Source organism: Staurois parvus, unplaced genomic scaffold (assembly GCF_062004578.1).
Source record: "Staurois parvus isolate SC_StPar_1 unplaced genomic scaffold, SC_StPar_1.0 ptg000334l, whole genome shotgun sequence".
Taxonomy (NCBI): domain Eukaryota; kingdom Metazoa; phylum Chordata; class Amphibia; order Anura; family Ranidae; genus Staurois; species Staurois parvus.
In genome coordinates, this window is record NW_028318130.1 from 9181008 (window position 1) to 9200272 (window position 19265).

Consider the following 19265-nt stretch of genomic DNA (forward strand, 5'->3'; position numbering starts at 1 on the left):
TTTATTTAAGCGTGCCACTATTTAGACATTTGTACAATCTTGAAATTGGCGCATGTGGCACCGTGTAACCTAATGTGTGCCCACCATTAGAAGTGGGTGAGCATACCACACACTTTCTGGCAGAGATTTCCTCTCTTTTACATTCAGCCTACAGGCATCATCCTAGTATTTTTTTCAGCCATCGATAGACTCATGTAAAAGCAATCCTAGTGGCTAATTAGCTGCAGGATTGTTTTTACAAGCAACGGAAGATGATGCCCCCCCTCCCCCACTGCCTTCCACAACCTTCTCAGGCAGTCCCGTGCCATCGGGGGAACCTGAGAATGCAGCCGGTGTTTCTGCCAGCTGACCATGGAGCTGATTGGAGACCGGAATGGTGCCAATCATCTCTATAGTCTAAGAAATCAGAAGCTACGAGCATTTAATTACCTCAGTTTCGCAGGATATAAACCACCATTTGTAAATTGGAAAAGCATCTGATCACACGGATCTTGGTTTGATTAGATAATGTAGGGCAGAGGAGATATCTAGAGTCTGATAGACCCCAGACTTCTCAAAAAAGATTATATGACAAATGCCCATTGATGTTATAGGGGATATTTGCATTCCCTGTGATAGCATTAAAAGTGATAAAAAAAAATTAAAAGGGACAGTGTTAAAAAAAAAAAACCTGCGTGCACGAGCGTTGATCCTGTACCGGTATGTAAACAGCGGTTGCACCATGCATGTGAGGTATCACCATGAATGTCAGATGAAGGGCAGTAATTCTAGGCACTAGACCTCCTCTGTAAATCTAAAATGGTTGCTTGTAAAGGCTTTTAAAGCGTTGCCTATGAATATTAAAAAATGTATGCAGATTGTTGCCATTGCACGGGGTATGCGCAGTTTTAAAGCATGTCATGTTTGGTATCTATTTACTTGGCCTACCATCTTTTATATTTTACCAAATAATTGGCCAATATATTGTGTTTCTGTGCATTAAAAGTAAAAACCTTTTTTTTTTTAATATTGCGTTTGAAAAATCGCTATGCGAGTACTATGTGACAAAAAAATTGTCCATTTTATTCACTAGGGCGTTTGCTTTAAAGAAAAAATAAAGTTTGGGGGTTTAAATTAATTTCCTAGCAAAAAATACAGATTTTTTTCATGTGAACAAAAAGTGTCAGAAAAGGTTTGATCTTTTGGTTAGAAGAGTGAGTGATGTGTGGCATAAACTTCTAATGCAGGTAATAAAATGCCCCCACCCACCAAAACAACCCCTTTTTGGAAAGTAGATACCCCACAACTATTTACTGAGAGGCATGTTGAATCAATAGAAGAATTTATTTTTTTTGCCACAAGTTTTTTTAAAATGACGCATTTTTTTTTTAAGTGACAAAATTGTCACTTAAATTTATTGCTCACACATGCTATGTGGTATCCCCATACTTGGTAGAAGTACCAGAATGTATTTTGGGGTGTAATTCCACATATACCCATGCCTTGTGTGAGAAATATATCATTTAAATGACACCTTTGGAAAATTACAAAAACATTTTTTTTTTTCTTTTACACAGAAACTTGTAAAAAAATAAATAAAATCTTCCATGGACTCTAGACACCCTAAGATTTCTGCTGAGAGGCATATTCTTTCTGAAAAGGGGTCATTTGGGGGTGTTTGTACTATCCTGGTATCTTAGCACCTCAAGAAATGTGATGGGCAGTCAGAAAGTAAAAGCTGTGTAAATTAAATTATCTATACCATAGTTTGTATATGCTATAACTTTCACACAAAGCAATCAATATACACTTATTGGGATTTTTTAACCAAAAACATGTAGCAGCATACATTTTGGCCTAAATTTATGACAAAATTTGAGTTTTTTTGTATATTTTTTTATGACAGAAATGAGAAAAGATTTTTAAAAACTTTTTTTTTTCTCAAAAATTTTTGTTTATAGTGTCAAAAATAAAAAGCGCATAGGTGATCAAATACCACCAAAAGAAAGCTCTATTTGTGTGAAAAAAAGGACATAAATTTCATTTATGTACCTTATTGCATGACCGCACAATTGTCAGTTAAACTAGTGCAGCGCTGTATAGCAAAACAATGGTGTAAATTGCAGTAACTATACCATAGTTTGTAGACGCTATAACGTTCACACAAAGCAATCAATATACACTTATTTGGATTTTTTTTTTTACCAAAAACATGTAGCAGAATACATTTTGGCCTAAATTTATAACTTTTTTTTTTATAGCTGAAATTCAAAAAATAGGTTTTTCTTCAAAATTTTCGGTCGGTTTATAGCGCAAAAAATAAAAAGCACACAGGTGATCAAATGGCACCGAAAGAAAGCTCTATTTGTGTGAAAAAAAGGACGGAAATTGCGTTTGGGTAGCAAAAAGAGGCCTGGTGATTAAGGGGGGAAAAATCCTCTGGAGGGCAAGTGGTTAGGCAGAGGCCCTACAGAATAAAATGGTCAGTGTTGTCACACAGTATTTGTGCCATGGGTTTTCCAATGCAAGGTTTTGAAAAAACACACTAATGAATTTTAATGCTCAAAAACACAATATAATACAAAACTATAAAAGATGATGTTACTCCAAGTAGATACCCAACATGTCACACTTAATTTGCATATGCCTGTTGAATGGCAACAAATTACAGTACAGGGGGGGGGGGGGGGCGGGGGGATTAACCAGCACAGTTCCTATTTCTCTACAAAAAAAATAAATAAATAAAAATCAGTAATTTATGGACACTGGCTAATTTTATTTCTTTTGGATGTACTTGTGATCTGATACATTAGTCATTTTGCATGTTTGTTAAGGGGCTGAGGAGCAATACCAGTTTCTGTATTATTGATGACTTCTACCATGCAACAGATTTCTAAAGATGCTACAGATGCGATTGGCAGAAAAGTGCCTAAAGTGTGTGAATGACTCAGTTTAAGTCTCCTTCTGCACCCAAGGACAGTATATTTTTATGGATTTTAGTCTATTAAACATAAAACAGAATACATAAGCCAACAGACAGAATGCCAACTACCATACAATATTTTCTTTTTATTATTCAACCTGTTATAGAAAAAACATGGACTACTTTCTGAAACAGACTTTTCAAGTACACTTGCAACTTTCAGTAGCTTTTACATTCAAATGTGACATTTGTTGGTTTAGAAAACAAGCCCCCCTCATTTTGGTGTGATGATTCTTAATATTTATAAGAAAATTTTCTGCGGCAAATGCCTGCCACATGTTCCAGCTTCTATAGACAATCCACTACCTCTAACAGTGGCTGTGAAAGGCCAGGCTTGAAAACGGTGTAATGAAATTGAGAGAATCCTGGTGCTTTACAGCAAGCAGCACCTAAACAAAAACAAAAAAAAACAAATGTTATACTGAGGATTTTCATTTTACTCAATATTTGTCTGGTATATTTAGGTACACATGGTGCTAGCTATGCATCCAATTATATGACACTTTCTGACCACATTCTGCTTTGCCTTAAAACATTAAAAGGATAATTTCAGGGTGTGGGTAGCAATATTAAGATTTGCATCAAACATCACCTTGCTTTAAAAAAAAAGCTGCCAACATAAAACTATTGCTAAATGCTTCTGTGTACTATGTCAACTAGCTTTAGCCTGTATACAGATGGCAATGTAGAGAATGCACTGACAATCCACCTTCCCTAGTCCAACATACAGGACTATAAAACTTTATTTTGTTAGAATATACTGTTGTGTACAATGCCATTATTCCTAAAATCAAACCCTGTCTTAGAAGAATTCTATGATTATACAAAGGCCCTTGCACTGAGCAAACCTACATATTTTTCCAAGTTGAGATTATTTCACCATGCCATAGTTTGAGGGCATGACTGTCATGGGTAAGTTAGAATTACATAGTGCAAATGTGGATGCATTTGTTTTTTTTTTCTTGCAAAATGTGTACTTTGCCTTTAAACACAGATCTTAATAAAGTGTTGTCTGTCAGTTTACTCAAGCATTAACCACTCTAAAACCAAAAGATGGCTACATCGTAGCTCTCCAGTTCTGCTAGGATGTCCTCCCACATGGGGCATGCTCTGATTGCGGTGTCCTTTGGACACAGCTGAATCACTTGGTAAAGGGCCACTGTGATTGGCCCTTTACCGCGATCTGTGATCAGCTGTGTCCAATCAAAGCTCGTCACATGTAAACAGACTTGCCAGTTATAAGCATTTCCTTTCCTTACACGTCTGCGTGAGGAAAGGAGAGCCAATAACCAGCCAGTCTGACAGGGCACAACGAGTACATTGTTAACAATAATAATCAGGGCATTTATAATCAGTGCAGCCTCAGCAGCACACGTCAGTGAAGAAAAACATATTTATTTGCAAAAAATTTATAACAGAAACGAAGAAAAATGTTTTTTTTTGTTTATATCATCACCATTGGGGTTTTAATTTTTTTGCTAAACACTAAAAGAAACCTCTGTCTCAAAAAAAGAAAAACAAAATGTAATTTGGGTACAGTATTGATCACGTAATTGACAAAGTGTGACAGCACTAAAAATTGGCCTGGGCAGGAAGGGAGTGAAAGTGTTTGGTATTGAAGTAGTGCTAAAGCCTGCTAGCTGCTTGTTTAACTAGTTGCCGACCGCAGATAGCCGAATGACGGCTGCACTGCGGCCGGCCAGTTCTGGGTGGACGTCATATGACGTCCCCCCAGAACGCGCTCTCCTGCGCGCCCCAGGGGGCGCGCACCCGGCGATCTCCGTGAACGCTGTGTCCTACGGACACAGCTGATCACGAGATGTGGTAAAAGGCCAATTATACCGGCCTTTTACCACGTGATCAGCGGTGTCCAATGACACGCTGATCACAGGAAAATGCAAGTGCCGGTTCTCGGCTGCACTTTCCTCACGCTGTCAGATCGTGAGGAAAGTACTGCCGAGAACCGGCAGTTGTCAGAGCGAGGATCGGCACCGATCATCAGGGCACTGATGATCAGTGCCCTGATGATCGGTGCCCAGCAGTGACACCCACAAGTTCCGCCCACCTGTGCCCAGCAGTGCGCCCACTAGCTCCGCCCACCTGTGCCCAGCAGTGCACCCACCTGTGCCCAGCAGTGCACCCACCTGTGCCACTCTGCAGTGTCACACACCTGTGCCCAGAAGTTCCACCTACCTGTGCCCAGCAGTGCCACCCACCTGTGCCCACCCACCTGTGCCCACCAGTGCCACCCACCTGTGCCCACCAGTGCCACCCACCTGTGCCCACCCACCAGTGCTGTCCACCAGTGCAGCCCAGCAGTGCTGCCAGTCAGTGCCACCAGTCAGTGCCCAGCGGTTGTGCCAGTCAGTGCCACCAGTCAGCGCCCAGCAGTGATGCCAGTCAGTGCAGTCTATCAGTACCCATCATCAGTGTCACCTATCAGTGCCGCCTATCAGTGCTGCATATTAGTGCCGCCTATCCGTGACACCTCATTAGTGCTGCCTATCAGTGCCGCCTATCCGTGCCACCTCATTAGTACTGCCTATCAGTGCCCTTTAGTGCTGCCTATCAGTGCTGCCTCATCAAACGCACATCAGTGAAGGAGAAAAATTACCTGTTTGAAAAATTTTATAATAGAAACAAAGAAACTTTTTTTTTTTTCAAATTTTTTGCACTTTTTTAATTTAAAGCGCAAAAAGTAATGTGCCCAGTGGCGATTAAATACCACCAAAAGAAAGCTCTATTTGTGAGAAAAAAATGATCAAAATTTCATATGGGTACAATGTTGCATGACTGCGCAATTGTCAATCAAAGTGCGGCAGCGCTGAAAGCTGAAAATTGGCCTGGTAAGGAAGGGGGTATAAGTGCCTGGTAGGCAAGTGGTTAAAGGAACAGTCAGATCTTCCATCAAGATAGTACTTTAAGTGCTTGTTCACACTGGAATGTGGTTCAGGAGAGCTTTCCGCACCATATTCCTTTTGCAATGCCATTGCGATCTGCTGCGGAGGTAAGTTCAAGTTAACGTCAACCTGAATGCAGCTTGCAAATGCATTGCGTTTGCCCGCATCAAACCGCATGGTACAAAGTACTATGCGATACAGTTGGCATGCGTTTACAAAAAAAAAAAGAAAAAGGAAAAAAAAGTAGTGCATGCACTTCTTTTAGCGTGGTGCAGTGATTTCATCCTATTAAATTGAATTGACATGAAACTGCACCGCATAGAGCCGCATATGAATCACACAGGAACGTACATCGCATTCCTGCACAATTCACATCAGCGCATAGTGTGAATCAGCCCTAAAAAGGTAGATGCACACAACCCACAGAGATAGAACGTTCGGTTTTTCTCTTTGTGTAGTTTTTTTTTTTATAAAGTGACATTCTATTCATTATTTGCATGGCAGGTCATCGTTGAACTGCATATGGAGCATACAGAAATCCACGGTTTTCGGTTTGCCCTTGCAGAGAGCTCTATTTTTCTTCTACAGGCACTAGCCCTACAAATTTCAACTAAATTTGTCAAAAGCTCTGCAAATTCTTTGTAAATGTTTCCTGTTCATGCTGCTTTTATACAAGCTGAATATGGTCATGTGAGCAAGGCTTTAGGCTATTTATTTCAGGTACAGGCAGTCCCCGAGTTAAGTACATTCGGCTTACGTAATACTCATACTTACGTACACTTCCCTCGGGACCGGAAGTCAAGCTGTCAGCATTCTTGTGCAGCAAGCTGATAAGAGACTAGCTGATAAGAGACATCAGAGAGACATAAGAGACAGAGACATCCATTGCTCGTTACTTGTGGGGCTAGCAGTGTCTGCCCACTATCTCCAAAGTGATTTAAGACTGTCTGTCTGCACCTCCGGGGAGAGGAAAGGAGAGGCTGTCAGGCTGCTCACTGAAGTGATCCTCCGTCTGTGCAGGGGGGAGGGGGCAGCGTGTGCTGTGTAAAGGAGAGCAGAGTTCTCTCATACAGTACATTACAGTACAGTGTATTTTTACCCTGCAATAATGCCTCCAAAGCAAAAAGCTGATGCAAGTGCTGGCACAGCAAAGAAAAGAAAAACAATCTCCTTGGAAGATAAAGTAGAAATAATAAAGAGATCAGAGAGTGGTGAAAAATCATCATCCATTTGCAAAGCATATGGTTATGCTCCGTCAACAATTTCAACAATTTTAAAAGATAAGAGTAGAATAATGGAGCATGTAAAATGTAAAACATAAAAGTTAAATATGTTAAGGCAAACATGTGTCCAAGCTGCAGTTCTTATGCAAAACACCAGTTTAGAGCCTCTTGAGGTTTTACTGCTTTCTGTAACCTTATTACAAAAACGTAATCTAATATCCTGTCGTTTGGTTAGTAGTTAGTGCTTATAAAAGTGCCTGATTCAACTTATGAACAAATTCGACTTATGAACAAACCTACAGTCCCTATCTTGTACGTAACCCGGGGACTGCCTGTACTTATATAGCGCCATCAATTTTATGCAGCGCTTTACATATACAGTGGGGCAAAAAAGTATTTAGTCAGCCACCAATTGTGCAAGTTCTCCCACTTAAAAAGAGGAGAGAGGCCTGTAATTGGCATCATAGGTAGACCTCAACTATGAGAGACAAAATGAGAAAAAAAATCCAGACAATCACATTGGCTGATTTGGAAAGAATTTATTTGCAAATTATGGTGGAAAATAAGTATTTGGTCAATATCAAAAGTTCATCTCAATACTTTGTTATATATCCTTTGTTGACAATGACAGAGGTCAAACGTTTCCTGTAAGTCTTCACAAGGTTGGCACACACTTACTGGTATGTTGGCCCATTCCTCCATGCTGTTCTCCTCTAGAGCAGTGATGTTTTGGGGCTGTCGCTGGGCAACACGGACTTTCAACTCCCTCCAAAGGTTTTCTATGGGGTTGAGATCTGGAGACAGGCTAGGCCACTCCAGGACCTTGACATGCTTCTTATGAAGCCACTCCTTCGTTGCCCGGGTGGTATGTTTGAGATCATTGTCATGTTGAAAGACCCAGCCACGTTTCATCTTCAGTGTCCTTGCTGATGGAAGGAGGTTTGCACTCAAAATCTCACAATACACGGCCCCATTCATTCTGTCCTGTACATGGATCAGTCGTCCTGGTCCCTTTGCGGAGAAACAGCCCCAAAGCATGATGTTGCCACCCCCATGCTTCACAGTAGGTATGGTGTTCTTTGGATGCAACTCCGCATTCTCTCTCCTACAAACACGACGAGTTGTGTTTCTACCAAACAGTTCTATTTTGGTTTCATCTGACCATATGACATTCTCCCAATCCTCTTCTGGATCATTCAAATGCTCTCTAGCAAACTTCAGACGGGCCCGAACATGTACTGGCTTAAGCAGGGGGACACGTCTGGCACTGCAGGATCTGAGTCCCTGGCGGTGTAGTGTGTTACTGATGGTAGTCTTTGTTACGTTGGTCCCAGCTCTCTGCAGGTCATTCACTAGGTCCCCCCGTGTGGTCCTGGGATTTCTGCTCACTGTTCTTGTGATCATTTTGACCCCACGGGGTGAGATCTTGCGTGGAGCCCCAGATCGAGGGAGATTATCAGTGGTCTTGTAGGTCCTCCATTTTCTAATTATTGCCCCAACAGTTGATTTGTTCACACCAAGCTGCTTGCCTATTGCAGATTCAGTCTTCCCAGCCTGGTGCAGGTCTACAATTTTGTTTCTGGTGTCCTTTGACAGCTCTTTGGTCTTCACCATAGTGGAGTTTGGAGTGTGACTTTTTGAGGTTGTGGACAGCTGTCTTTTATACTGATAAGTTCAAACAGGTGCCATTGATACAGGTAATGAGTGCAGGACAGAGGAGCCTCTTAAAGAAGAAGGTACAGGTCTGCAAGAGCCAGTAATCTTGCTTGTTTGTAGGTGACCAAATACTTATTTTCCACCATAATTTGCAAATAAATTCTTTCCAAATCAGCCAATGTGATTGTCTGGATTTTGTTTCTCATTTTGTCTCTCATAGTTGAGGTCTACCTATGATGCCAATTACAGGCCTCTCTCATCTTTTTAAGTGGGAGAACTTGCACAATTGGTGGCTGACTAAATACTTTTTTGCCCCACTGTATATTGTACATTCACATCAGTCCCTAACCCTCAAGGGGTGTACAGTCTAAGGTCCCTAACTCACAGTCATATACAGTATATACTAGGGCCAATTTAGACAGGAGCCAATTCACCTACCAGCATGTCTTTGGAGTGTAGTAGGAAACTGGAGTACCTGGAGGAAACCCACGCAGACACAGGGAAAACATGCAAACTCCAGGCAGGAGGTGCCATGGCTGGGATTCGAACCAACAACCCGAGTACCGCCAGGAGGAAGTGCTAACCATTTAACCACTGTGCTGCCCTAGGCTCACATTTGTGATGTGTGTAAAAATCGCACATGTTCCTGCAAGCAGCCACACACAAGCACGCTGCTTTTAGGAAAACATGCAGATGTGCCAATAACGGTTAGTGGTACCCCAATGCACTGAAAAACCTATGCAGTTTCTTGCATGCAGAAACGCATAGTGCCAAAACAATATGCAGTTTCTGTATGGCTGCATTTTAAAAAATGGTTCAGGTACTTTTTCCTGTGACAAACAAATGGTGCATGCAGAACCCCTCACAAGTGAATCTAGCCTCAATGTAGTTTTCTTTTTTCTGTAGGAACACAGAGAAAATAAACACTGCATATGGTGCCTTGTATGCAGCAAACCCATTACTATATTGCAGGGGTCTCTAATCTTTCTAAGCAAAGGGCCAGTTTACTGTCCTTCAGACTTTAGGAGGACCGGACTGTGGTCAGTAGGAGTAAAACAAATGCCACATTAGTGGGCATAAACAACGCACCATCACTGGTTTGAATGGAAGGAATAGTGCCCCATCGACGGGGTCAGTGGGAGGCATAGTGCCCCATCGACGGGGTCAGTGGGAGGCATAGTGCCCCATCGACGGGGTCAGTGGGAGGCATAGTGCCCCATCGACGGGGTCAGTGGGAGGCATAGTGCCCCATCGACGGGGTCAGTGGGAGGCATAGTGCCCCATCGACGGGGTCAGTGGGAGGCATAGTGCCCCATCGACGGGGTCAGTGGGAGGCATAGTGCCCCATCGACGGGGTCAGTGGGAGGCATAGTGCCCCATCGATGGGGTCAGTGGAATGGGAGGAATAGTGCCCCATCGATGGGGTCAGTGGAATGGGAGGAATAGTGCCCCAAGGGCCAGGTAAAGGCAAAGGGCCACATCCAGCCCCCCCGGGCCATAGTTTGGAGACCACTGCTATATTGTTTAGCTTTAGCGTTATATAATATTTTTATGCCTTCATTTGACAGACAATATTTTAATTTCAACTTTTCTTCAAAGGAAAAGTATCATATAGAACATTTTATGCTAGTGGAAATATTTTGCTTACTAGAATGTTTCTTCTATTGGAAAGCAAATGCCCTCTTGACCCACACAACACCCATACTGTGTATAGCATATTTAACCATAAAATGCAACTCAAACTATTCATGTATTTCGAAACAAAAAAAAAAAAAAGATCCTGCAACTTAATGATTAAAGAGTAATGAGCTTCTCCAAGTCTAATCTCACATACACGTATCTGTGGGAAGTAAAAGATCAAAGTATGAAATAAGCAGTCTAAGCTAATAAGTCTTATTGATCGGTAAATTGTACTACTGCTGAACTAAACCATACTAATGAGACATCCTGCACAATGACTGATCTTTGATTGCTTTGAAGTTTGAGGCCCATCTATATATTTATGCAAAACAAAGCTAGAGTCAAACGCCATGTTCCATAATTATGCATCGTTACAGTGAGCGATTTGTAATAGGGATTTCTGCAGATTTGCTAAAGGAACTTGTTAAACATAACTCTTTGTAAAGGAACTTGCAACAAACTTAAATGTCTCCTCTTATATGAGAAATATATAATCAGATAATACGCAGACAAAATGGTTGCAATACAGGCAACAGTATTGATATGTGATGTATTGTTTAGGACAACGGGCCTTAAAAAGGGTTTTACACTTTAGCTTGGCACTTGGCATGACCTGGACCTACATATGGACATTGCTACATACTGATGGACATTGTATTATCCATCCACTGAGAGTATATGCAAGGATATTTGCTGTCTTCACATGGTGAGATTGTTTTACATTCATTACTACTATGCTGGTACAAGATTTCTAAATAGCAGTTTATAGGCACACAGAGTCAATCAGCTATCCGTCATTGGTAGGCTGGATCTGGATTGTGCCTGTCAGATGACCAGCTTGCAAGGGTTTGGAGATGTTACTGAGGATAAGGAGCATATCTACACCAGCTACGAGTTACACATATTTGGAGAAATTCAGGTTGCCTTTTCTGTTGCTCTCTCCTCCTGCTGTAAAGCGATACTCAGTGCATACATACTGGGACTTCTCCTTTCAGCCAGATCCACATGTCCACATATACCATTCATCTTTTATAAGCACAGCTACAGAGGGACTTTCTGGGGGAGTTGATCCATTCTCATAGGATAGGGGGACTTTAGGGATTATAGGGAGGGGTGGCGCATTACCCCTCAGTGTTCTGGTTTAGGGAGGGATATGTGGGATGACATTGGGGGGATTGGGGGGGGTAGAGTGCAGGGAGGGGCAGATAGGAATAGGGTACGTGCATTGTATGATTATACAATACAGGTTATATAATTTTTACATGCTTGATAAATTTATACTGCGGATTAGCCTTTGAGGTGCTATATCCTTTTTTGGGTTTTTTTTCAGTGGAGCATTGGTTTTTGGATGCACCCCCCTTTTAAGGGTTAGGCATCGCCAGGTATACCATTCCCGGGACTAGGCCATTGGCCGTGAGGGTGTTTCTACACTTGTACTGTTATCCAAAAGATTACTTGAGAACTCCTAGGTAGTATCATTGTTATCTGTGCGTGATACTGAAGCAGAGGATTAGTATGATAGCCAGGCAACTACCATTTTCAGAACATCAGTGATGGTGGTAATGGTGCTGACCAATCAGAATGTGGTCTGTGCTGTAAGTGCTGATGGAGAAGTGGGAGAAGAGTGGAGATTTCAAATGACCAGACCGCTGGAGCAGCTGCAGGTGTGCTGACAGCTCAGCAACCCCAGAAGTAGTGGGAAGGGTGTTTATCCAGTTTTTTCTGTAAAGATGAACTAACCCATTAGTGTTATATCTGGTCTCCCACAGTACACAGAACATGGAAGTGCAATTATTTTAGTAAATATAAACTGCTAAATACCTTTTCTCATCAGCAGTATATAGCAGTCTTGTGACTTCTAGCAGTGTCCAGCTGAGCACTGGTTGAAGCTTGTAGGAGGATTTTTCATTTTGCTCTAGAAAAATGCAGAACCCCTGACCTCTGTCTGGACAGTGCTGATTGGCCCTGTGCTGAGCACATGCACTCTCCCCAGGGAAAAAAAAAACAAAACAAAAAAAAAAACTCTAGCTATACACACCAAACTAAGCATGCTCAGAGTGTCGCCACACAATATGTCTTATCAGAAGATAAGAGGGGGACACTGGAAGGGGAGGATCAGAGAAGTCAGGATCAGTTTTTACACAATGCAGACGATTAACCCCTTAGGTACCACAGTGAGTACAACAAGCATGCTTTACTGCATATACAGACTGATTTTATGGTTGTGTGTTTGTAAAGCCATTACTATTACTGTTGTGTTTGTAAAGACATTAATTTAAAGTGTTACTAAACAGTGGAGTCCAACAGGGATAAAAGAAAAAGCTAGCCATATACCATTATTTTTTTTTATCATTCCTCCAACCACACAAACGAGATGGAATGAGGAATTACCCATTCTGGCACATTGTATTCTAATAGCTGTACCAAATGCTGTAAAATATAGGTGTGGAGATTATGGGGCTGGGGTGAAAATAGATCTCTATCCCAAGGAGAGTGGCCATGGAAGATTATGGAATGGCTCTAGATGTAAGCCTCAGGAATGAAATATGAACAAAGCATTTTCATATATAATGTGTACTTGTCTCAATCCAGAGCACCAAGTGTCATTTCTGTCTGCTGCTTCATTTCCGCTACTATCAGCATGAGTCACTTCTGACAAGTTTTCCTGACACCGAGAAAAAAATGGTGACAGGGAGGGCATAGCCTATGACTGACAGCCTCAGCTCTGTTCCTGTAAGCTGTGTGAAGGGGGTGTGTATCTTCCCTCCAATCAGCTCTCAGAGCTCTCCTCACTGAACTCTGGAGAGGGAATTCTCAGTTCCCTACTACATCCCCCCCCTGCATTTCAGATCTGAGATATCCTGTGTAAATTCTGCACTTTCAATGGATGTAGAGAAGAGAAGACTGCAGATAAATAGGTACAACCTACTGTATGTAGGAGGATGTGTTTCATCACCGTGTATCACCTGAGGCTAGTCACTTCACTAGGCATGTGTAAGTATACCACTATAAGTAGACAATTGGCAACTTGCACAATACACGGTGATAACTGCCATCTAATTGTGAACACATGTCAGCCTCTGGTGGTAAATCATCTCACAGCAGTACATGCTTCCTCAAAGGAATTCCAGCATCTGGTCTTGTGGTCTTCCTTTGCTGTACTGCTACACCTAGTCTGCTGTCCCTGGCTTCCATTGACTTCAACAGGAACCTAGCTGTTGTGTAACCCAGCCTGGCCTTCCTGTTTCTGGAGGAGGTGCGAGACTGACGGACCAGTGTGAGGCTGATTCATCCATGTTATAACAAGCCCAGATGCTAGAAATAACTTGAGGAAACATGTCCTGCTGTGAGAAGATTCACCCCAGAGGCTGACGTGTGTGTTCACACTTACCTGCCAGTTATCACCGTGTATTTTGCAAGTTGCCAATTGTCTACTTTAGTAAATGTTTTTAATAACCACTACACGGAGATGCGCCTACCACTGTCCATAACCAGCTGCTGAGAAACTACACACATCAGCGGCTACTGCCGCTGATCAAAACAGATTTACCAACATGTGCCTTCATCAGAAGGTGCTCAAACAATTAAATTCTGGTGAGCAGGGAATGGCTGAAGTTTGCGCAGTGTATGGCCAGCTTTAGACCCATTATCCTCACTGGGAACTGTCATAAAGAGACACAGCCAGGATCAGAATTTGGCAGAAATAAAAATATAGTTAGTAGTTGATATGTTAGGCAATATTCCATTTTCTAATAAATGGTATGAAAAAAACCACCCCAGGAGGTCTGTAAAAACTTCCAAGCTGAAAATGTAAAATATGAACATTCAGAATAGGAGACTTGAACTTTATTTTATGTAAAACCCAATGAGTATACGGATAAACTTACCATAACTCCCTGTGTGGTTGGCACATATTATAGCTCCAAAAAACACTGGGACATGTTTCTGGATTCTAGCAATAGCTTTGCGGCAGGCAGTGGTGGGATCAGCTCCCATTCTCATGTTCTCCACAGCTTGGTAACTAAAAACAAAAGAATACCAAATGAATGCTTTATTCTTTTTTTTAATCACAGAAGAGGTATACTATTCTACCCTGCTCAAAAAAAATAAATAAATAAAGGAACACTTTTTAATCAGAGTATAGCATCAAGTAAATTAAACTCCTGGGATATTGATCTGGTCCAAGAAAATCTTCTGTTAGCACACTTTTTGTGCATAAGCCCCTGGATCTATACAGATGTGAGTCAAAAGGAACCATCATTTTATAAATGGGTAGTTACCACTACTATATTCATGTAGAGATACACGAGCAACAGGTTAGTCTTTAAGAACCTGCTAAGGAGAATGTATTAGCATCAAAACATGAAACAAAAGAGTCACCATTGCTGACATTTAGTGCAAGCACCAGGTCTGTCCTCCTTACCCCTTAGTCATTGACCAGGCTGCTTGTTGCCGATTATTCAATGACAGCATGCTAGTTCTGTGTGTGTGACTAATAGTGACCGACAGACCTCAAACAAGCATGTTGCCAGTGAACTAAGTAGCATAGAAAGGATACGATTACAGACCTGGAGGACTAATCTTGCCTTCTATGAAATCTGTCATGAATGATAGTTGCATTAACAGAGTTCTTCTCCTATTTTCAAAAGGTAAGCCAGCAATGGCAGTCCTAACATTTCTATTGTGATGGGTTCCCATTAAATAACTTTCATATATAACATATGCTTTGGTTGCCTTAAGTATCACTTCAGAATCCACAATTACTTTAAATACCTGAAACCCGGCTTTACAGTATATAGAATAGCTACACGGCAACTGAGAGCTAAAACCAGTCTCACAGTTGGCACACTGTGGGTAAGGGAGGGAAAGGAGCTTTCATGAAGATAAAAACTCAAGTCTGAATTACCAGCGTAGTGATCTTCACTAGTAGTCCAAAGAGCAGACAAGAGGTGTAGCAATGGTACCAAGTCTCCAGAACTGTTGTCTGAAAAGTACCATCATCCTCACACTGCAACACTATTTAGAAGCAGGAAAAAAAAAAAAAAAAAGCGTTCCTTATTTTACACTAAGCAAGTTTAGTAGTTCCTATGCAGCATATCGGTTTCAAAATGTGCTGCAATTTAAAAATCAGGACACATGTAATTTACATCAAGTCATATGGGAAAGCAGTGCAGCATAAGGAATATCTTAAGGTAGAACTATAGGCAAACCCCTCCCCCCATTTTGGATAGAGTAAGCAAGGGTTATGACCACAGTTTTTTTGCCATCTGTGTCCCATTGGGGAACTTACCCTTCACTTCCTACCCCATTGACAAGAAGTGAGAGGAAATACCCTCAAATGAAGGGAATCCCTTGGGGACCCCAGGCCACAGAATTAATGTCCCCATTGGAATATTTATCTTCTATTACTTTTCTGGGGACAACCCAAAATTTGGGATTTTCTTTTACTTTCAATAATGGTAAACAGGACAAAGAGGGTGGATCTCCCTAATGGGGGCACAGACAGCAATAACTGACAGGTGTTCTAATACCTCCCCTCTCTATCCAAAAAAATGTTTTGCCTTAACCACTTCAATACTGGGTACTTCCTGCCCAGGACAATTTTCAGCACTGTCCCTGAAAGATAGAGCTTTCTTTTGGTGATATTTAATCATCAGGTTTTGAAAAAAAAAATTTTTTTTGCAAATAAGTAATTTTTCTCTTTCACTGATGTGTGCGGATGAGGCTGCACTGATAATCAGGGAACTGATCAACATTGCAGCCTATCAGTGTAAATGGCCCATGTGTGAATTGCCGGTTACTGACTCTCCTCTCACTGAGACAGCACGTGAGGTAATGACTACTGATAACCGGCAAGTCTGTTTACAATGAGATCACAGTGATTTGCCCTTTACCGCGATCAGGAACGCCGTGTGCGTACCCCTGGGGGGTGTGTCAAAGTAAGTGAGGCAAGAGGGTTAGTGTGATAGCCATGTATTCTGGCCACAGAGGTCATAAATGTTTCTCCTATGATAGGTTTATTTAAAAATATAATGGACAGATATTCATTGATTTGCTATATGACAGACACACAGTAACCATCCAGTATGCTTGGGATATATTTGGTAGATCCTGTGTATCCTCAACTCATCCAAAGGCTATTATAGAAAATCCCTGCTTCTACGGGAGTTGTGTTTTGCCTGTAGAAGCAGCTCAGTGTTATCCTATGTGTCCATGCACATTATGACGATTAGATGCATATCTTAAACTCAATGTATAAAAGTTAGGAAAAAACCTTCTGGTTAGCGTCTATTGAACTTCCTGGCAGAAAAAAAAATGCTAAACTCTCCTAAATTGTGTGCAAAAACTCCATATCAGTGTTTTTTTTCTGCTAAGGGAATTGGTGTTTTATTTAAGCCCAGTGTGTATGGAGCCAAATAAGTATGTTTACAATCAGCTGGCAACACTAGTTAATGGTCATAAAAGCCTGTGGAACAGAAAGAACAGATAGTAGGATGTACTATGCTTGATACAGTGATAGCTTAACTTTGTATGTATTGTCTGTATTTGTTTGCCTTGTATGGCAATTACCTGCAGAACATAGTGAACTGCTTCCACTCAAATACAAATAAAATACCACATTTCAAAGAAGAGATTTCTGGCTCTTCACCAGTTTAAAGTAGTATATATTCAAATTAATTTAAAACTAAATTATCAGACTTGCTGGAATGTATTGAAAAAAAATATTATTAGAAGTCCTTGCTTACAAATCCTGGAGAAAAAGCTGCACAAGAATTCCACTAGTAATACTTGTTTAACTAGCAATCCAAGCATCTTGTCACAAAACATCTGCTTTAAAGAGACCCTGTCTCCTGACATTATTTCAACATTTTCCCCATAGTATATGGGCATTTAAATCCATTTTATGCATGTTATTCACCTGTAAAAGCCTCCCTTGTATGGCCATCCAAAAACCCTGAAACTGCTGCTGGGCGCCGCCATCTTGGATGTGATGTCAGCAGACTAACCATGCCCCTTCTCTCTTTCCTGACTGTTACTTAAATAAATATGTAGGGAGGTAATGGGAGGGATGGAGAATATGCATCATCAAAGAGCGTAATTTGATACTCCTAGAAGGGGATGGCAAGGCTGTGCTATGAACATGATGCTTTTGAAATAGTCACACCTGCTAACAAGGTCAGAGGGACATTGCAAATCAAAAGAAAATAATTTATGGAAAGCGAAAACACATGGGAAAGGGTAAGCATTTCAAATATATTTCCCATGCCAACTGAGAAACTGCATTCCCTGCATTAGCTTTTTATGTTCTGTATTTTGCATTCTGCTGTAAAGGTTTTAGTTGTGAACCTATACTGTGCCTCTACTGCAGGGGTGGGCAAACGTTTTGACTTGAGGGCCGCAATGGGTTCATATATTGGACCCGGGGGGCCGGACCAAGAGTAGATGAATGATGTGTATGTGTCATCCATAGTAAGTATAGTAATATTCCCCCATAGTAAGCATAGTAATTAATCCCCCATATAGTAATTCATCCCCCATAGTAATTCATCCCCCATATAGTAATTCATCCCCCATATAGTAATTCATCCCCCATAGTAATTCATCCCCCATATAGTAATTCATCCCCCATATAGTAATTCATCCCCCATAGTAATTCATCCCCCATAGTAATTCATCCCCCATATAGTAATTCATCCCCCCTATAGTAATTCATCCCCCCTATAGTAATTCATCCCCCCTATAGTAATTCATCCCCCATATTAATTCATCCCCCATATTAAGTCCCCAAGTCCCCCCTGTGTCAATTCACTTACCTTTGCTCCGCGCGTTCCTCTCGCCGTGTTCCCGCGCCGTTCCGGTGTAGCATGAAAATCTGTCTCCTATGAGGATCTGCCCCCCTCGACGTATCTGCGCATGTGCCAGTTTCAGGCATTAGCAGCCGATCGGCGATCTCCGGCACATGCGCAGATACGTCGAGGGGGACAGATCCTCATAGGAGACAGATTTTCATGCTACACCGGTCTTCAGGGCGGACTGTGAGAGCAGCCTAGCGGAAGCCTAGCTCCGCGGGCCGGATTAAAAGGTCCGCCGGGCCGTATACGGCCCGCGGGCCGTAGTTTGCCCATTGCTGCTCTACTGTATATTTGTCTGTACTCAAAGTCTTCAATAATATATATAAATAAAAAAAAAAGTTATGGAATAAAACAATTATATGCTTTTACTCAGTAAAGGAAATACAGTTCATTAACAGCATTAGCCTATTCAGTTTGGCACTCTAATGTATTGCCATTCAACATCTCTACATGAAGAGTTTTACAAGTCACTACAATCTACTATAATTTTAAAACAACCCATATTACCTTGGTAAAAATCTCATCATGGTATCTCCATCTCCTGTAGCAGCTGCTCCTCCCACTGAACTGTCTGCGTAGGATCCTGCTCCAATGATTGGTGAATCACCCACACGTCTAAAATTGGCACAAATGTATTTGTCATTTAAAAACCAAACCATCCCTGGACATCTTTGGAAATTAATTTCAACATACTGCAAATGGAAAACATGTGTAGCTGTCCATAAGAGCGGACAAAACAATTCAGACAGACATTTTGGTTAGAATTTAGTGACAATTTACACCGATTAATTACAGATGTGGGGAAATTTACCAGATTTTATTGTCAAAACGTAATTGAACAAGCTGAAAGCTTAAGCCCCCGTTCACATCAAGCCAGAGTTTGAAATCGTGCGACTTACAGTGAAGTTGCATGATTTCAAAGTCAGGGGACCCACCGATATCAGGACGCGATTTGCAAGACATCTGATACAGATGTCTATGCAAATCACAC

At 41.5% G+C, this 19265-nt stretch overlaps 1 protein-coding gene across 1 annotated transcript in view; it reads right to left on the reverse strand.

Moving 5' to 3' along the window:
• Positions 1-3028: 3028 nt before the first annotated feature.
• The window catches only part of AGA (aspartylglucosaminidase), a 48617-nt gene continuing 32380 nt past the window's right edge, over positions 3029-19265 (reverse strand). Inside the window, exons 7-9 of the mRNA XM_089684065.1 lie at positions 18782-18889; positions 14309-14442; positions 3029-3351 (exon numbers count right to left, since the gene is read on the reverse strand). Coding sequence (XP_089540191.1) covers positions 3251-3351; positions 14309-14442; positions 18782-18889 — 343 coding nt within the window. The 3' untranslated portion in view covers positions 3029-3250. The remainder of the gene's footprint in view (positions 3352-14308; positions 14443-18781; positions 18890-19265) is intronic.